Genomic DNA, 18,131 nt, shown 5'->3' with positions numbered 1-18,131 from the left:
CTAGGATAGAAACTCACTGATAGCTATAAATACCTATATTAAAAAGAAGAGCTAAAATCAATAACATAACCCTCTACTTTCGTGAACTAAAAAGAGAAAAGCAAACTAAACCCAAAGCAAGCAGAAGGAAGGAAATAATAAAGACTAGAATGCAAATAAATGAAATAGAGAATACAAAAACAATAAAGAAAAGCAACAAAACCAAAATCTGGTTCATGGAAAAGATCAACAAAATTACAATCCTTTAGCTAGTCTGGTCAGAAAAAAAAGAAAAGGCTCAAATTACAAAATCATAAGTGAAAGAGAGGACATTACTTCCAACCTTACAAAAATAAAAAGAACCATAAGGAAACAATACAAAAATTGTATGCTAACAAATTTAAAAACTTAGAAATATGGACACATTCCCAGAAAGACTCGAACTGCCCAAAGTGACTGAGGAAGAAACAGAAAATATATACAGACCCGTAACAAGCAAAGAGATTGAATTGGTAATTTTAAAACTTCACACAAAGGAAAAGTTCAGGCCCAGATGGCTTCCCTGGTGAATTCTACCAAATGTTTAAAGAAAAATTAAAAGCAATCTTTCACAAACTCTTCCAAAATTTAAAAGAGGAGGAAATACTTTCTAACTCATTCCATGAGGCCAGTGTCACCCTGATACCAAAACCAGACAAAGACATTACAAGAAAACTACAGACCAGTACCTGGTGACTACAGATGCAAAAACCTCAACAAAATGCTAGCCAACTGGATCCAGCAACACAAAAAAAGAATTATACACCATGACCAAGAGAGCTACATCCCGCCCGAAAATCAATTCAACTAAGACACCATATTAATAGCATAAGAACAAAAACCATATGAACGTTTCAGTACATGTCAGGAAAGGCATTTGACAAAATCTAACACCCTTTCATAATGAAAACACCCAAGAAACCAGAAGAGAAGGGAACTTCTTCAACCAAATAAAGGACATTTACCAAAAACCCACAGCTAACACCATTCTTAATGGTGAAAGACTGAAAGCTTTCCCCCTAAGAACAGGAACAAGATAAAGATGTTTGTTCTTGACACTTCTATTAAACATTGTACCCGAGGGTCTAGCCAGGATAATCAGGCAAGAAAAAGAAAGGAAAGGCTCCCAGATTGAAAGGAGTAGGTGAAAGGACCTCTATTTGAGACGACATGATCTCATACATAGCAAAGCCCAAAGAATCCACTAAAAACTCTTAGAACTAAGAAGGCAGTTCAGCAAGGTTTCAGGAGACAAGATCACTATACAAAATGTAGGGTATTTTATATACCAGCAATAAACAATCCAAAAATGAAATTAATAAAACACTTATATTTACAGTAGCATGAAAAATAATAAAATACTTAGGAATAGATTTAATGAAAGTGGTGCAATTATACATTGAAAACTACAAAATATTGGTGAAAGAAATTAAAGATCTAAATAAGTGGAAAGACATCTCCTGTTCACAGTCAAAATCCTAGATGCCTTCTTTAGAGAAACAGATAAGCTGATCAAAAATTCACGTAGACCCAAAAAAACTCAGAGGTCAAAACAATCTTGAAAAAGAACAAAGTTGAAGGACTCACACTGCACTTCCTGATTTCAAAACTTACTGCAAAGCTATGCTAACCAAGAGAGGATGGCGCTGGCACAAGGACAGGTGTATCGCTCAGTCGGATAGAACTGAGAGCTGAGAAATAAACCCTCTCTTTTCGTGGTCAAATGATTCTGACAAGGGTGCCAAGACAATTCAAACGGGAAAGTATAGTCTTTTCAACAAATGGGGCTGGAACAACTGGATATTTGCATGCAAAAGAATGACCCTTACCTCATACTACATACAAAAATTAATTTAAATGGCTCCAAGGCCAAAAGTAAGAGCTAAGCTATAAAATTTTTAGAATAACAACATTGGCATAAATCTTGATGACCTCGGGTTAGGCGACACGTTCTTACTATGACGCCAAAAGCACAACTGATAAGCTGAACATCGTGAAAATTAAAAACTTTTGTCCTTCAAAGGACAATAAAGAAAGTGAAAAGACAACCCACGGAATGGCAGAATATACTTGCAAATCATATATCTGATAAGGGACTGGTATTCAAATGTAAAGAACTCTTACAACTCAATAATAAAAAGCCAAATAACCCACTTGAAAAGCGGGCAAAGGATAGGAATAGACATTTCTCCAAAGAAGACATACGAATGGCTCTGTGAGCTCATGAAAAGATGCTCAACATCATTAGCCATCAGGGAAACGCAAATCCAAACCACAATGAGATACTGCTTCTCACGCAGGAGGATGGCTAGAATCAAAAAGGACAGACAACAACAAGCGTTGTTGAGAACGTGGAGAAACTGGAACCCTCATACGCTGCTGGCGGGATCTAAAACGGTGCAGCTCCTATGGAAAACAGTTTGGCAGTTTCTCAAAAAGTTAAGATAGAATTGCAATATGACCCAGAAGTTCCACTCCTGGGTACACATCCAAGAGAAATGAAAACACATGTCCACACGAAAACTTATCAATTACTGCTCGAAGCAACAGGATCCAGAGTAGCCAGAGTGGAAACAACTCAAATGTCCACCAACGGATGAAGGGGTAGACGTCCGTGGTCCATCCAGGCAGTGGAATATTATTCAGCCACAAAAAGGAATTAAAGATGATACAGACAGCAACGCGGGTGAAACTTGAAAATATTATGCTAAGTAAAGGAAGCAAGACACAAAAGACTACATATTACAGTATCCAATTTACATGAAATGCCCAGAAAAGGCAAATTCTACAGTGACGGGAAGCAGATCAGAGGTTACCTACGGCTGACCGGAGTGGAGAGCAGGGAGCAACTGCTAACGAGTGTGCGGTGTCTTTTTGGGGGTGATACAACTGTTCTAAAATTAGAGTCTGTATATAGACATAAAACCATTGAAGCGCACACTTTATAGGGGTGAGCTTTATGGTATATGAATTACAGCTCAAGGAAGCTGCTAAAAAGGAAAACGCGGGATACACAGGCGTTCTCTCTGGGAGGAGGAAGTCCCTTCTGACTGGTGCGGAGGGAGGGCGGGCACAGGATGCATTTAATGTTGGGGCGGGGCTGCCAGCTGATGCGCCCGCCCCCGGGCCACGCCCTCCGCCCACCTGGGGCCTCAGCCGGCTGCAAGGTACAGCTCCGCCTCCCCCCAACCCGGGCTGACGCCCTCCCACCCCCCTGGGCAGCGCATGCGCGTGTTCTCTCTGCCCCGGGGACTCTGCGCTCCTGCCCCTGCAGTGGGCAACGCCCGCCCCGCCCTCCCCAGTCCTTCCGTGAGCGTCAGGAGCGCTGCCGGGAGGGGGGTCTCCTACCGTCGATGTAGGCCGGGATCTCCCCGAAGATGGTGAGGTACGACTGGTAGACGACCCCCCGGAAGATCCAGTCCACCCGGCTCTCGTTGTGGATGAGGATGGCCTGCTTGGCCACCCCGAAGGACACTACCCACACCGCCAACAGGAAGAGGAAAAAGAAGACGTCCTTCATCTGCAGAGACAGGGCGGCACCGCTGCAGCCGCACACGCCCCCCCGGCGCTCTCCCCGCCCACAGCCCCAGGCCGCCCCCAAACCCCAGCTGGGTGCAGGGAACCCTGCGAGGTGTAGGAGGGGTCGGACGTGACCGGAACCCAAGGAACGGAATGATAAACACTTTAACAGGGATCAAGAATGAGCTGTGGAGATCAAGGAAGGCTGCCTGGAAGAGGTGACATACAGCAAAGACCAGAGACGGGCATGCCAGGGGGTGGAAGCCCGATGGGCGAAGCAGAGACATGGAAACTAGGGATGTGCTTAAACCCTGGGTCGCCTCACTTGCAGCTGGCATAGGGGGCCCCCTCATCCCCTTACCATCCTCTTCATGATGATGATCTTGGGCCCCAGCGTCTTACTGATGGTAAAAATGTGCATCAGCCGGAGGCAGAACATGATGAAATCCAGGGAGAGGATGACGCGCCCGGAGTACAGCAATGCTGGTATGAGCCTGGCCAGGGGCAGAAGCAGGGACCCCCTCAGCTCCCTGCTCGCAGAGCATGTCCCTGGCCACCCGCCCAGCTGCCCCAGCCCACGTGAGGCCCCTGGAGGCAAAGGGCTCTGGTGGTCCCTGGACCCCGAAGTGTTAAAAACTGGGTGTGAGCTCAGGGAACAGAGCCTCCAGGGAGGCGTTCTCCAGAAAGGTCCGGAAGCCCAGCCTCAGGCAGGGCAGCCAGGCCTGACGGGCATCCTGGCAACCAGGAGGCTGGGCCGGGTCCCTCTCACTTTGTGGAGAAAGGGGACCATGGCCCAGTAGACACAGGTGGCCTAGTGGGCAGTGGAGAGGCCCAGGGCCACAGAAGGAGGGATGCCCCGTGCAGGTGGGCACCCCCTGAGGTGACAACGAGCTCTCACATCTCCTCCAACATTCCCCGGGGTTCGCAGGGTCGCCCACTCGACAGACGACAAATGCATTCACGGGAGCTCAGCCCGCCAGGTGGCACCGGCTCCGACCCCAGTCCCGAGCCCAGCCCTGGGGGTGCTGCTGCCCCGGACACAAGGGGTGCCACCAGGGGAGAGGGTGGGTGTCTTCGTGGCCACCCACCTGCAGGTCAGTCCTGCTATGAAGAGCAAGATGGCAGCGATGTCCAGTTTATTCCAGAAGTCACTGAAGTACATGAAGACCGTCTTCCTCAGCCCGCACCCGGCGGGGTCGTAGAAGAGCTGCGAGGGGGCGGGTAGGGAGGCTGTGCTGTCGTCACCAGCAGCGAGAACACTCGCTCCTTCCCGGGGGGGGGGGGGGGGGACTCCCACGGCCCCTGCGTCAGGAAGAGCAGGCGAGGCCGCCCCCCACCCCAGTCCTGCTGGATGGGCCAAGGTGTGTGCTGGCTGTGGGCGAGCCCCCTCCCCACTGGAGGCAGCCCCCCAGGAGCTTTGTTCCTACTTCCTGCAGTGACTCCGGGCGCAGGGTGGGACCCAGGGGGGCACCGTGGGAACCTCGTTGGCCTGCCTGGCTGGAGTCCCCACACCCTTCCCTGGGTACCAGACCCCAGACCCCAGCAGCTGGGGGGAGGGGGCAGGCAGGAGGCCCCATGGGACACCGGGTCCCTTCCCTGGGACCTCAGGACAGATCAGGGAGGAGGGCGCACCCTCTGTTCTGGGACTGCCAGCTATGAGGCCGGGGTGCAGGGCCTGGGGCTCTGGCCCCCTCGTGGAGAGGCTCTGGCTGCAGGAGGCTATGCAGCCAATGAGAGGAGAGCCAGCCCGACATCACCAGTCCGGCTGCACCTCCTTCCTAGCAACTCTTGGGCCCCGGGCCGACAGGACAGGAGGTGGTGTTTCCACACTGTGCACTAAGGGGCCAAGGCCCACTGTGGGGAAGCGCCCAAGCCAGTGCTCCCAGGGTGGGTGGCAGGGACAGGGGACCGCGGCGGTGGGGGGGCGGTGGGGGGGCAGCCAAGGGACGCACCTGCCGCAGCTCCTCGCACACGAGGGAGAAGAGCCAGAAGTAGAGGAGGTACTCGCAGCAGGAGGGCGTGGTCTGGAAGTCCACCATGAGCACGTAGGCAAAGAGGCAGAGGAAGACGAAGTACCACAAGATGTTCAGGTGGAAGATGACCACGGGCGCGGTGAAGAAGGCGCGGATGCGGGGCAGGCCCCGCACGGCCTGCAGCCTCCTCTCCCTGCGGGGACGAGCACGGGAGGGAGAGAGCACGGGGGACCTCAGCCACCCACACACGGCCCGGGCGGCAGAGGAGGAGGACCGGGACGCAGCTGAGGCTGTGCACCCGCTGACCCCACACATGCAGTTACAGAGAGAGGGCTGGACCAGATGACCCCGCAAAGGGAGGACCCAAGAGAGCCCCGGGCTTGGTTCTTAGGGCTGTAGCAAACACTCGGGCCATGCGGGTGCTGGGGGCACAGTGGGTGGTCAGTGCAGGGCAGGTGCTGGGGGCTTCGCATGGGTGGGGCCCCTCCCTCTGCCTCCTGCCCATATGCATCTCGACCCTTCTAGATCCAGCTGCAGCCACAAGGACACACGCAGCTTCCCTCCAGCGGGGCATTCGGGAATGAAGGTCCCGAGCCCCTGGCCCCGCCCGCAGCCCCACAGCCCGGCGGGCACCTGAAGGAGGTGAGGTCAGTGTAGAGCAGCGGGAAGGCCAGCATGCACAGGATCACCCGCCAGAGCCCGTTGTCCACACAGAGGTGGCCCCACCACACCTTGGTCAGGAAGGCCTGTGAACAGAGGGGTGGTTCATGACAGGGGGCACCCGCACCCCACCCTGACCCCGTGTCCCCTGTGCTCCCTCCCTAAGGGTGAGTGACCTGTCTGACCCGGGCGCAGTGACCCCACTCGCTCAAGCACAGCGCTCTCTGAGACTCGGTGGGCAGCACAGGATGGGGGGCTCTTCCAGCTGAGGAAGAGGCTCTGGGTGGGCAGAACCAGGCCAGGGTGTCCCAGAGGTAAGGACGGAGACAGGGCTCAGACTCAGGGCCCCAGGCTCCAGGGCCCATCTTCCTCCCACTGTAGCTGCAGGTCTCCGGCTCTCACCAGCTGGCCCCTCTAAGCTCTGTCGGGGTACCAGAGGGCAGGCCTTCTCCCCACCACGTCCCCAGGCCCAGCACAGGCCTGCACACAACGGTGCTGCATGGACACAGTGACGGCATGAAGCCGTGCTCCAAGGAAGCGCTGGTGTCCGAGAGGCACCTCCCACATGCCAGGCCTGCCGCAGGCGTGGAGGCAACACTGGAAGCTCCTGCCCTCCGTGCTCCAGGAGGGCGCTCTGCCCCCTCCCACATCTCCTTCCCAAGGCCCAGGCCAGGGGCTGATGTGCGGAGGTGAGCAACTGCCGTCATGACCGCCAGCCCCCTCACTTAGCACCAGTTTCTTTAACTGTGAAATGGGAGAAGAGAGGGCCTGCCCATGCGCCCGATGGGCCAGGCACTGTCCCTGGGTCCCCAAGGGACCCAAAATGCGTGAAGATGTGTGCCATCTCTGGGAGCAGGAGGCTGTGTCCGGCCTGACAGCACCATGGGAAGGTGTTTCTGAAAACGGGCCCTCAGAAGGTCACCTGGATGCCCCCGTGGGACACAAACTTCATGTCCTTGGCCTCCAGGGCCAGCTGCAGGCAGGTGGTCTTCCCCCAGGCCTCCGACACGCGGATGAGCAGTTTCTGTGCTCTCTCTTCATCCTTCCGGTAGCACTCAGTGAAGACCCCTGGACAGAAAAGGTAGACCTGTGTGACAGCAGCAGAGTCCCAATCCCTGATGCCTGGGGACAGTGTCAGAGAGTGGCCTCTCCAGATGGCACAGCCTGGACAGGAACAGAGACTGAGACCCAGACGAGGACCCCAGGGTGACATGAGGGGCTGAGACCCAGGACAAGGACCCCAGGGTGACACATGAGGAGCCGAGCCGTGGTCAGAGACCGCCGCTCTGTGGATCTCACCAATGGCTCTGTGCTCGTACTCGTCAGCCAGCGCCAGCATCTCCTCCGAGCTGTCCGTGTCCTGCTCCTCCTTGGACAGCTCCTTCAGGATCTTGGTGCAGGCCAAGGCCGCGGCAATGCAGTCCTGACTCTGGGGCCCGGGGAAAGCCAGTGAGGACCTGGATGGTCCAGCCCGGGGAACCCCTGACACTGCCCAAGGCTGATGAAAGCAGAGACCCGGGACACATTGGGCGATTACTTGTGGTGGCCCCTGACTATAGAAACCATTTGGGTCCTCCGCATAAACATGCAAGCCTTTTGTGGTGGCCCAGCCTCCTGCACTGGCCAGTGGGAGTGGTCTGTTTGCCAGGGGGCCCCCATGCCCACCCAGAACACAGATTGGACACAGGGCATCAGCACAGCCCTGTGGCAGGAGTCCCAGCTCTCCCTGGGTGTCAGGCCAACCCCAGGCATGGGGTCAATGGCCAGAGGGCACTCCCAAGAGGGGAAACGGGACCAGGTCCATTCATGTCCCCGTCCAGGCTCAGAGCACCTTGCCTCAGTGGTACCGCCAGCACCAGGCATCAGAGGGGCTAAGAAAAATCTCAAAGAAGGTGCTGCTCAGGTCAGAAGGCAGCATGGGGCAGGATGAGGGGTTAGGGTCGCAGTCTTTCCATCTCGGGGCCCCACGGGGCACACCCCAGGCTACAGTCAGGCCTGGCCCTGCCGCTGACTCACCTTGCACCTTGGGAGAGGGCGAACCTCCCAGAGAAGTGAGAAGCCACCAATGCCACTCTGCTGGGGACACTGGGCAGACAGCCAACTCCTCAAGAGCAATTTGGAAATGCCAACACTGAGAACAGGGGCCCTCTCTGAGAAAAAACTACAAAACTCTCCTTTCCTTTTACAGGGGGCATCAGCTTGAATTAAAGGAAAGCCACGCAGGGAAGACTGGCGCCTACAGCATTCTGCTTCTCAAGGCCGCCTGGAGCATACTCCATCGCGGACCATGAAGCCGCACGTGGGCCTGGCGACTATGGAGCTGCCCCGCTCAGCTGGATGATGTTCCCTGACTGCCACAGATGGGCTCCGGGCAGGGGTGTCTGGGGCCTGCTCCTTGTCTAAGTAACAGATTATCTCTGCCAAGATCCCCAGGTCACTGGAAAGAGACACGGCCCCTCCGGGCTGGAATTTGCCCTGCTGTCGGCATTGGGCTCCCTGGCCAGGCTCCCCAGTGGGAGCTCTGTCACTGGTCCACCCACAACTGTGTGTGCCAGGAAGCAGGTCTGGTTACCTGATCCCAGATGATTTCTGCCAGCTCCCGGCGGTTCTGGACGATGGCCCAAATGAGAAGATCACGGACCGGGTCCATGGTGAAGGCGACATGGCCTGATGAATGCTTGTACAGAGACCGGAGACTCACTCCCTGCACCTGGTGAGCAGTGGATGGTCAGAGCCCCCCACCCAGGTCCCCACAGGCATCAGATTCCCCGGGGGGCCTATTGGGGGTGCAGGTCCTGGGCCCAGCCCCACACCTTCTCAGAACCACGGTCCCTGGAGGGCGAGCCCTGCAGCCTGCATTTTCAGCAACACCCCAGGAAGTTCTCACGCACACTGCAGCTTCAAAACCCATCTCTCTGGAGAGACGGAGGAACATCCAGAAAGTGGAATACCCAGCTAACTCCTTTGCCAACAGTTACAGACTCTTGTTACACACCAGGCACCTCAAGCTTCTTTAGTCGTATCTGATGGCATCAAAGCCTTGTCTATGAAGGAGAATTCTAACACAGAGTCTGTTGATAGATTCATGGCTGTGAGCTCCTCAGGGAACCTACACAGTGTTTCCTTCAGAGAAGGCCAACAAGAAAGAGCTGCTGAAGGACAGCGAGGCGACATGTGAGCCGAGGGCACCCTGGCCCCAGACACACTCAACATACATAACGACAAAAGAACCCAGGCTTCTGGGCTGATCATAAACAAACACATACTGAGACAGTCTGGAAACGATTCCTGGAACAGAGAATGCATTTCCCACATCACACACAAAGGTGCACTTTCCTTAAGTGATTTTAGAAATTCCTTGAAGGCTCATCTTTATTAAAAATTTAGCTTATTTTCTCAAATTACAGACATGGCTAAGTATGAGGGTTCACTCTAGACCTTTTCTTTCTTTTTCTTTTTTAAATATATATATACATTTTTTTTTCCATGAGGAAGATTGTCCCTGAGCTAACATCCGTGCCCATCTTCCTCTATGTTGTATGTGGGATGCCACCACAGCATGGCTTGATGAGTGATGTGTAGGTCCATGCCCAGGATCCAAACCCATGAACCCCAGGCCGCCAAAGTGGAGCATAAGAACTTAACCACTACACCACCAGGCTGGCCCCTACACTGGACCTTCTTAAGCACATTCCAAGTGGGCATCTTAACTACACTGCAATCAAGAAGAGCAGAACTGTGAATATAGAAAGTTGAGCTCCAACCACGTCCTTCTCAGGGGTCAATGGGACAATGGACAGATCTGAAAACCTGAAAGAAGTGGATAATTTTCTAGCAGGAAAAAAAACCACCAAAACCAAATCTGATCTTAGAACAGACAAAAAAAACTAGACAGGAACCATCAGGAAAGAAACTGAGAAAGTTATTAGAGCTACTCCCCAGAAAGGCACCAGGCCCCGAGGGACTCACCAGGGAGTTTGCTGAGCACGTAAAAAGCAGTGAATCCCGGCCACACAGACTGTTCCAGAGCAGAGCAAGAAGGCAGGCTTCCCAATGGGTTTTACAAGGCTAACATAAAATTGATCCCAGAACCTGACAAACGCAGCCGCCAAATAAAACTACAAAGGTTTAAACATTCTAATGCCAAAACCTCAAAAATATTGGCAACACAATCCAGCTCATACTAAACACATATTACACTGCAAGCAAGTTGAGAATCAAGACGGGAATAAAAAGAACTCACTATCAGGAAATCTATGAAAATAATTCATCAAATTCATAGGTCAAGGGAGAAGAGCAGCTCAACTTCTCAAAAGGCGTCTGACAAAACCCAGCACGCAGGCTTCATTTTGTAAAACTTTAATGAATCAGGAAATGGATAGGCCCTGACATTAAACACATGTGCAAACACCAGCATTGTACTTAACAGTGGATGCCACGGGGTTCCCATCAAACGAGGATGCAGCCACCTCAGTGGACCAGGAACAGAGACAGCATTGCACCAATCACACCAGCAGAAACACTGCCTCGGACTGAAGCGGACAGAGCAAACAGGATGGGGAAGTCTGTGGACTCTGGGACCCTACAGGATGCAAAACAGAGCTGCCCAGCTGGCAACATGCATTATCCTTCAAGCGACTGGGGGGGGGGGGTGGGGAGGGAGTGATGAATGACCCTGAAGTGGGGCACAGAGGTCATCAGGCTGCCACTCCCACCACAGGCACAGAGAACAAGGCAGTTTCCTCCTCAGTGTCAGAGGGTGGGGTCACTTCCTTGGACCAGGATGCCACCCCCCAGTGCCTAAGAGGCAAGGCTGCTGCCCTCTGCTGTAGGGATGGCCACCACCTGGGGCCACAGGGGTGACAATGCTGCCCTGGCAGGCCCAGAGGCCACGTCAAGCCAAAGAGAGTTATCTCGAGCCTTAAGGTCTAATGGGTTTGGGACTTGTTAGAACCCATCACCCCTTCCTTCTTTCTGATTTCTCCCTCTGGGAATGGGAGTGTCCATCCTTGTCCCACCGCTGTATCTGGAGGCACATAACTCATCTGGCCTCAGAGGCTCCCAGAGGGAGGGGGCTCTGCCTCAGGATGAAGGCAGCTTGAGCCTCACCCACATCTGATTTAGGGACATTTAGATGAGACTCTGGATTTTAGACTTTAGAGTTGATGCTGGAACAAGTCAAGACTTTGGGGCTGTTGGTATTTTGCATGTGAGAAGGACATGAATTTTGGGGGACCAGAAGTTCTCCCTTTTGGGGACAGAATGGTGTCCTCAAAATTCATATGTTGAGGCCTAAAACCTCCACTGTGACTGCATTTGTAAATAGGGCCTTTAAGGAGGTGATTAAGTTAAATAAGGTCATAGAGTGAGGCCCTGATCCAGTAGGACTGGTGTCCTTATAAAAAGAGGAAGAGAGGAGACGGGCCCCATGGCTAAGTGGTTAAAGTTCTGCGTGCTCCACTTCAGCAGGCCAGGTTCGCAGGTTCAGATCCTGGGTGCAAACCTACTCCACTCATCAGCCGTGCTGTAGAGGCGTCCCACATACAAAGTAGAGGAAGATGGGCACACATGTCAGCTCAGGGTAAATCTTCCTCACGAAAAAAAAGAATGAAAAAAAAAGAGGAAGAGATACACAAAGCACACACAGAGGAAAAGTCACGTGAAGACATGGCAAGCAGGTGGCAGTCTGCAAGCTAAGAGAGGCCTCACCAGAAACCGGCCCTGCCTACACCTTGATCTTGGACGTTCAGCCTCCAGGCTGTGGGACAATAAATATTTAAACCACCCCGTCTGTGGTCTTTGTTATGGCAGCCCTAGCTTCTAAGACACGGAGCATACTTCTTTTCTAATAAAAATAAAAGCTCATTTTTTAGAAAGCTCTGAGGACACAGCAGGGACCCAGCACACAGGCCGAGCCGGGCGGGGGCCACGTTACCAGCACGCACGTTGAGCTTGATGTGCGGCACGGGAAGCGTGAGCCGCGGCCGGTCGCTGGTCTGGGGCCGGGGGTACAGCAGCTGTGTGGAATCCCCCAGGAGCTCCCGCAGCACCTGGGCCACATGGTGCATCTGCACTCGCGGGGCGGCGGGCGCACAGGCCAGGCGCTCCGGCTCCTCGGCCAGCACCTTCTGCAGCTTGCAGTGGAACAGGCAGGAGGGGTCCAGGTTCTTGTACAGGTAGAGCAGGCTGTCCCACGTGACCAACTCCTTCAGCCGCACCCCGTGCTCCAGGAAGAGCTTCACAAACTCGGGCTTGTTGGAGATGAGGGCAGCCGTCATCATGGGGTGCAGCTCTGAAGGCTGAGAGAGGGTGCCATGGGGGTCATTGCCTTAGTCATCGCCTCACGTAATCCTGATCTCAGTGTCCCTGGAGACTGAATGACTGCTGTCTCCAGCTTAGGGAGCATGGAACTCCCAGGTCGCCCTCCACCAAGGGAAGGGCTGGCATCTAGACAGAGCCCACCCTCCAGGGCCTGTCCTTGCGATCCGTGTCGGCCCAACAAGTCCCTCCTCAGGGCAGCCCCGAGAAGCCTTACCTTCCACTGCCGCTCGTCAGTGAAGATCTCGCTCCGGGCGATGTCCACGCGATTCCACGCCACCGCTAACTTCAGCTGGTGGTCCCAGTTCTCGTGGCCAAAGTGGTCATGGCTCCGAGAGGCTGCAGGAAAAACCACATTTGTCAGGGGACTTCGATCTGGGTCTCAAAGCCACCTCCCATGGGCACCCCTGCCATTTAATAAAGTCAGAGAAGGCGGGATCCCTCACCAACCCCAGGCTGTCAATCATTTTAATGGAGTAAATCAGTGCTCAGTTGCAACCTTCCCCTCACACACACACACTGTTAGAGAATCTTGGGGTTTCAGTCACCCCTCTTCCCCTGGCTCAGCCCCACTTCCCCTCGCCACCCCCACCTCCTGGTCAAGTGGAGGAAGACGCGAACTCTGAAAGGCAGGCATTTTTACACCAATGTCCAAAGATACAGCTCTACCAGCCCTCACACTTCCTGTTTTGCCTGGATTTCAAAACCGCCACCTCACCCAGGTCCTCAGAACAAACATTTTGCCCAACTAGTTTCTGCTTTCTCTGTTCAACATCTTAAAACATGGCTTGTTATTTGCGGAAGAAAAAAAAGAACTTTGGCCCTCACCTCACACCACACGCAAAGTGGATCTGAGGCGGATCCCAGACCTGAGAATGAGAGCCGTCCCTACCGAGCTTCTCCTGTGACACGGAAGAAAATATTTGCCCCTGGGGACAGGCAAGGATTTCTTGGGAGGCAAAGAACATGACCGCAAAGGAAAAAACTGATAAATTAATCTGCATTAAAGTTTCAGCCTTCTGCCCTTCAAAGACACCTTGAAGGAAATACAGAAGCAAGCCACAGACCAAGAGAAAATGTTCCCAGCCCAGGTATCTGATGGGGCATTTGTATCAGAACATATCAAGAACTCATACAGCTAAAAAATGAGAAGACAAAGAACCAAATACACATGGACAGAAGACCTGAAAGACACTTCCCCAAGATGCCATACAAATGGCCAACAAGCCGTGGAAAAGACGCTCCCCATCATGGGTCATGAGGGAGCCGCCAATTCAAACCACAGTGAGATAGCACCTCACACCCACTAGGATGGCTGCAGTGTGAAAGACGGACAATAGCAAGTGTTGGCAAGGATGAGGGCAGCTGGGACGCTCACCCACGGCTGGCAGAGAGGTGACAGGCTAGGATCTTTTTGGAAAACAGTTTGGCAGTTTCTTATGAAGTTAAACATTGACCATACAGCACCAGTAATTCCACTCCTCGATGGGCACCCAAGAGAAATGAAAGCAAATAGCAGCCTCATTCATAACAGCCCCAACCTGGAGACAGCCTAAATGTCCGTCAACGCGTGAATGGAAAAAGAAATGGTGGTAGATGCTCACACAACAGAATGCTACCCCGTGGCAAAAAGGAACCGTGTTCTGAGACCCGCCACACAGAAGAACCGCAAAAACGGTGCACTGAGCAAAGGAAGGAAGTCACCAAAGAACAAATAGTGTATGACTCCATTTAGGTGCCGTTCTAGGATGGGTAAAACCGATATATAGTGACAGAAAGCTGGGGGCGGAGTGGAGGGAGGTTTGCCTACAAAGGGGCAGGAGAGAACTTTCTGGGGTGAGGGGACTGTCCTGTATCCGGATTATGGTGGGCACATGGGTGCCCACACCTGTAAAAATCCATCTGGCAGTAAACTTAGAATGGGGGTACTGTATATAGCCTGTACCTCAATAAAGCTGATTTTTGAAAAGGGTTGATATTGAAAAACCATATATGTATATATTTCTGTATATAGAGATATTTTCATATATGCCCATATCACAAGGAGAGTCCCTTTCTCCCACCCCAGACGCCCACCCCCTTTCCCCTAAGCAACCAATTACAGCCAATCCCATTGGTTTGCTTTCAGAAATAGATGCTCTCTTTCTCTCTCCATAATCTCTCTCTTTTCCCGCCCTGCACCCATGGGAGGTGCCATCCATGCTGCTCTGCACAACATGGAGCTATGCCAAAATAATCTTCCTAGGACTTTTTATTGAGGATAGCAGACCTCCAAAGTGCACCAGTCTTAACTGCACAGCCCGATGCCTTTTCACTGACATCTACACCTGAACAACCACCAAGGTCAAGAGCTGCAGCATTCCAGCTCCCCAGAGGCCCCCTCACGCCCCTTCGGCTCAGTACCTGCCCCAGAGTGACCACGAGTCTACAGCTTTCTCCTGAACTTCATAACAGTTGTTGGTATTTGGTGCCCCATGTCCATGGGGTCTATCCTGGGCCATGAGCAGGGGTCCTTCCCCCTCCCAGTGCTGTGCACTGATGGTCAGACTGAGCGCCCACACTGGCCCCATGTCACTGCCTTTGAGGGCCACGGCAGCTTCAGGTTCCACTGTACACAGGCTGCCTGGTGTCCCTCTTCTTGTTCCTTTGGCTGCTCAGAGACAAAGGCAAGGAAGAGACAGATGCTTTCATGGCCTGTTTGTAAACAGGACAGTTTAGGGCTGTGACGGGAACACCCTCAAGCCCCTGTCTTCATCTGGATATTCACACAGCTTTCCTGACCCTTGGTGTCCTTGCTGGCGGGGCAGTCGGGGTCCACCGTGGTGACAAGTCACAGCTCCTGACCCTGGCCAGCCCACATCCCCATACCCCCCACGCCCCCACATCCGCACACCCCCACACTTGCACATGTGCACACTCCCACACCCCCTCTGCTCTGATTCTGTTGAATCAGCTCTTCCCAGCTCCTCTCTGAGCAGGACTCTCCCTGGACAGAGGCCTTTAAACAAAAGTCTCAAGTCTTAGTTTTAAGCATTTCATTGGTCCTGTGAGGCACAATAGCTGGTCCTTTTGTCAGTAAAAGGGATAGGGAATGGATATATAGAAATAAAGGTAGTTTCACCCTCTACCACGAGAGCTTCCTGCTCTGCCATCTGGGTCTGCCTGGGGCCCGTGTCCCCAGCATTAGGGATGTCCCGGCCAAGTGGAAGCCAGCAGGGAAGGACAGGGAAGTGTTCCTTCCCCCAGAAGTGAGAGAAGAGGGAAGTGTGGGCCCGTGGAGAATGGGCCAGAGGACAGAAGTGAAACTAAGGAAAGTTCAACAGGAGCAGTAAGCCCCGAGCTTTACCACTCACGAGGCCCCCCTGCGTTTGACTCCGCTGCGTTGGAGGCACAGGAGTTTAAGCGAGGCACGAAGCGTGGGAAGTCGGGAGCAGCAATTACAAGGTGCTTTCTTCCTACTCGGAAATTTTATGAGAAAGTATGATGACCACAGAGGAATAAATTAGTGCGGCTGTGCTCAGATCTCAGTTAAGAAGATGAGTTGGAAAAGGAAGGCTATGCCCTGACAGCAGTGACAGGGCACCCACTTGCCCAGCAGGGTGTGGGGTGGGCCCCCAGCGGTGCACCGCCAGCTGCCCTCTCACTGCCCTCTGACCTGTGCGTCTGACCCAGGGGTGGTATTTTTGGCTCCTCTATACTCAGGGTCCTGAGCACCCTTGTGCCCCCTTTTCCCCCTGGTCCCCACTTTACCCAACCCTCACCTTTCAGCAAGGCCTGCAGGATGGCCACATCCACGTCCTGCTGGCCGTCCTTGCCTTCCCGGAAAATGGTCAGCAGCTGCCGCCTCCGGACGATGTCTTGGATCTGCAACAAACATTCCCTAAGTGAGGAACGTGGTAATGAGTGGGCTTCCTGACCTCTCCAAGGGGCTGGGAAAAACGAGGCCCCGAACACAAAGCCAGAGCCCTGGGCACGAGTCCTGCCTGCCTGCATGGCCAGGGCCACCACCTCACCTCTCCACACCCTGGACAGTGAGGACAAAGGTGAGCAAGGATAATATGCAGTGATTTCCAGTGGTCTGTTGGGCACAAAACACAACCCAAGTGCGAAGAATCTTCATCTTGCTCATGAGGCAGTGTCTGCTGAATGCCCAGCATGGCTTAACATAAGAAGCATGGCTTCTCCCCCGGTCCTCCCTCCTGGGCCCTGCCTCGCCCCACCTGCCTACCTGCCTAACTATCTATCTACCTACCTACCTACCACCTATCCATCCATCCACTCATCCATCCACCCAATCATCCACCTACCTACCTATCTACCTACCTACCTGTCTGTATATCTAGGTACCTACCCACTCTATCTACTCTCATCTATCATTTATCTATCACCTATCTATTTATCTTATCTATCTATCATCTATCATTGTCTCCTAGTTGCTATGCCTGCTACCAGTCGCTGCTCCCCATGACCCCTGCACCCCGAAGCCAGGGTGGGCCTTCCACAGATTCCTCACAGCTCCTGAAGGCTTCAGACTCCTCCCCCAGCTCCCCAGGCCGGCCACACCCAGCCTCACCTGCCTTCTCATCTCCTCTCCCAGCTGGGCCATGTCCCCCACGCCTCTGCACAGACCACCCCAAGCCCAGGGCGCACCCTGGCACACACCACCTCCACTCTAAGACCCCATCCCTCAGGGTCCGGCTTTTATGACAACTCCAAATACCCTCTGGTCTCCCACCCAACCCCTACCCCGTCCTCCAGCCAGAACGTCTCCTGAATTTAACCCAGCTTAACAGAGATTCACAGAGCAGAGCAGCTATCATTTTCTGAGTGCAAATATGCCGACACAGTACAGAGCACTCTGCACGGATGATCTCAGTCCATCCTGAGTTTAAGTACTAATTATCCCTCTTTTACAGACAAGAAAAGGAATGCCGAGAGAGGGCATGCAAGTTCCTCCTGACACACACCCCTGTGGTGTTGGCCGCAAGTCCCTGTGATGAGACCCCATGACTGATAGCCAAGTCCGCCAATGGCAGCATCTAGGAAAAGGCCCCCTCCTGTTCACCCTTGTCACTCACCCACGGTGTAGACCCATGCTCTGAGGTTTGCTGAATGAATCACTGATCATGACTATGGAGCAGGATCCCCTCCCCAGTGAACCAGAACAATGACACAGGGGCTCCCCCCTCGGCCTGAGACTGAGTGTATGAAATGCTGTTTTCAGGCCCTTGACTCCACAATGGAAGGCAGACTAAAAAAAAGGCGCATTGACAACAGTGGGTTAGATTCCATTCTGAGAACTGCTGAATAATTTATGAACAATTGAGCAGAGGCCCCAGGGCCCACCTGCCAATTCCAAATGGATGTGGGGGGGGGGGCGCGGAAGCAGCGCTGAAGTCGGGAACTGAGCCAGCGCTCACAGCCAGACCTCCGTGTCTTTGCAAACTGCCCTGACGCTCATGGCAAAAACCATCTCACAGAACCTCCGTATCTCACTCTGAGACCACAAGAAGCACCGACAAGAACAAGGTCACTATGCCACCCGCAAAACGCCCCAGGAACTGGCCCTGCCCCATCCAGAGTGAGCCCCCTGCCTTCGACCCTCCCCAGCCCCCCATCTGGGGCTCGGACTCTCAGCAGGCC

At 53.4% G+C, this 18,131-nt stretch overlaps 1 protein-coding gene across 17 annotated transcripts in view; it reads right to left on the bottom strand.

The window, feature by feature from the left end:
* The window catches only part of TRPM2 (transient receptor potential cation channel subfamily M member 2), a 59,272-nt gene that overhangs the window by 16,866 nt on the left and 24,275 nt on the right, over nucleotides 1–18,131 (bottom strand). For 10 of the 17 annotated variants that reach the window (XM_044750913.2, XM_044750910.2, XM_044750912.2 and 7 more), the window contains 11 exons: nucleotides 16,250–16,352; nucleotides 12,706–12,827; nucleotides 12,116–12,469; nucleotides 8,743–8,880; nucleotides 7,470–7,599; nucleotides 7,093–7,238; nucleotides 6,144–6,256; nucleotides 5,490–5,703; nucleotides 4,626–4,744; nucleotides 3,899–4,031; nucleotides 3,367–3,538 (listed from right to left, as the gene is read on the bottom strand). In XM_044750913.2, the coding sequence (XP_044606848.1) occupies nucleotides 3,367–3,538; nucleotides 3,899–4,031; nucleotides 4,626–4,744; nucleotides 5,490–5,703; nucleotides 6,144–6,256; nucleotides 7,093–7,238; nucleotides 7,470–7,599; nucleotides 8,743–8,880; nucleotides 12,116–12,469; nucleotides 12,706–12,827; nucleotides 16,250–16,352 (1,744 nt within the window). Of the gene's footprint in view, nucleotides 1–3,366; nucleotides 3,539–3,898; nucleotides 4,032–4,625; nucleotides 4,745–5,489; nucleotides 5,704–6,143; nucleotides 6,257–7,092; nucleotides 7,239–7,469; nucleotides 7,600–8,742; nucleotides 8,881–12,105; nucleotides 12,470–12,705; nucleotides 12,828–12,934; nucleotides 12,946–16,249; nucleotides 16,353–18,131 lie in introns of those variants that run through there. The other 7 variants (XM_070488983.1, XM_070488984.1, XM_044750917.2 and 4 more) reach the window with 6 other exon arrangements.

Source organism: Equus asinus, chromosome 18 (genome assembly GCF_041296235.1).
Source record: "Equus asinus isolate D_3611 breed Donkey chromosome 18, EquAss-T2T_v2, whole genome shotgun sequence".
Taxonomy (NCBI): domain Eukaryota; kingdom Metazoa; phylum Chordata; class Mammalia; order Perissodactyla; family Equidae; genus Equus; species Equus asinus.
This window is presented reverse-complemented; position numbering and strand designations above follow the sequence as displayed.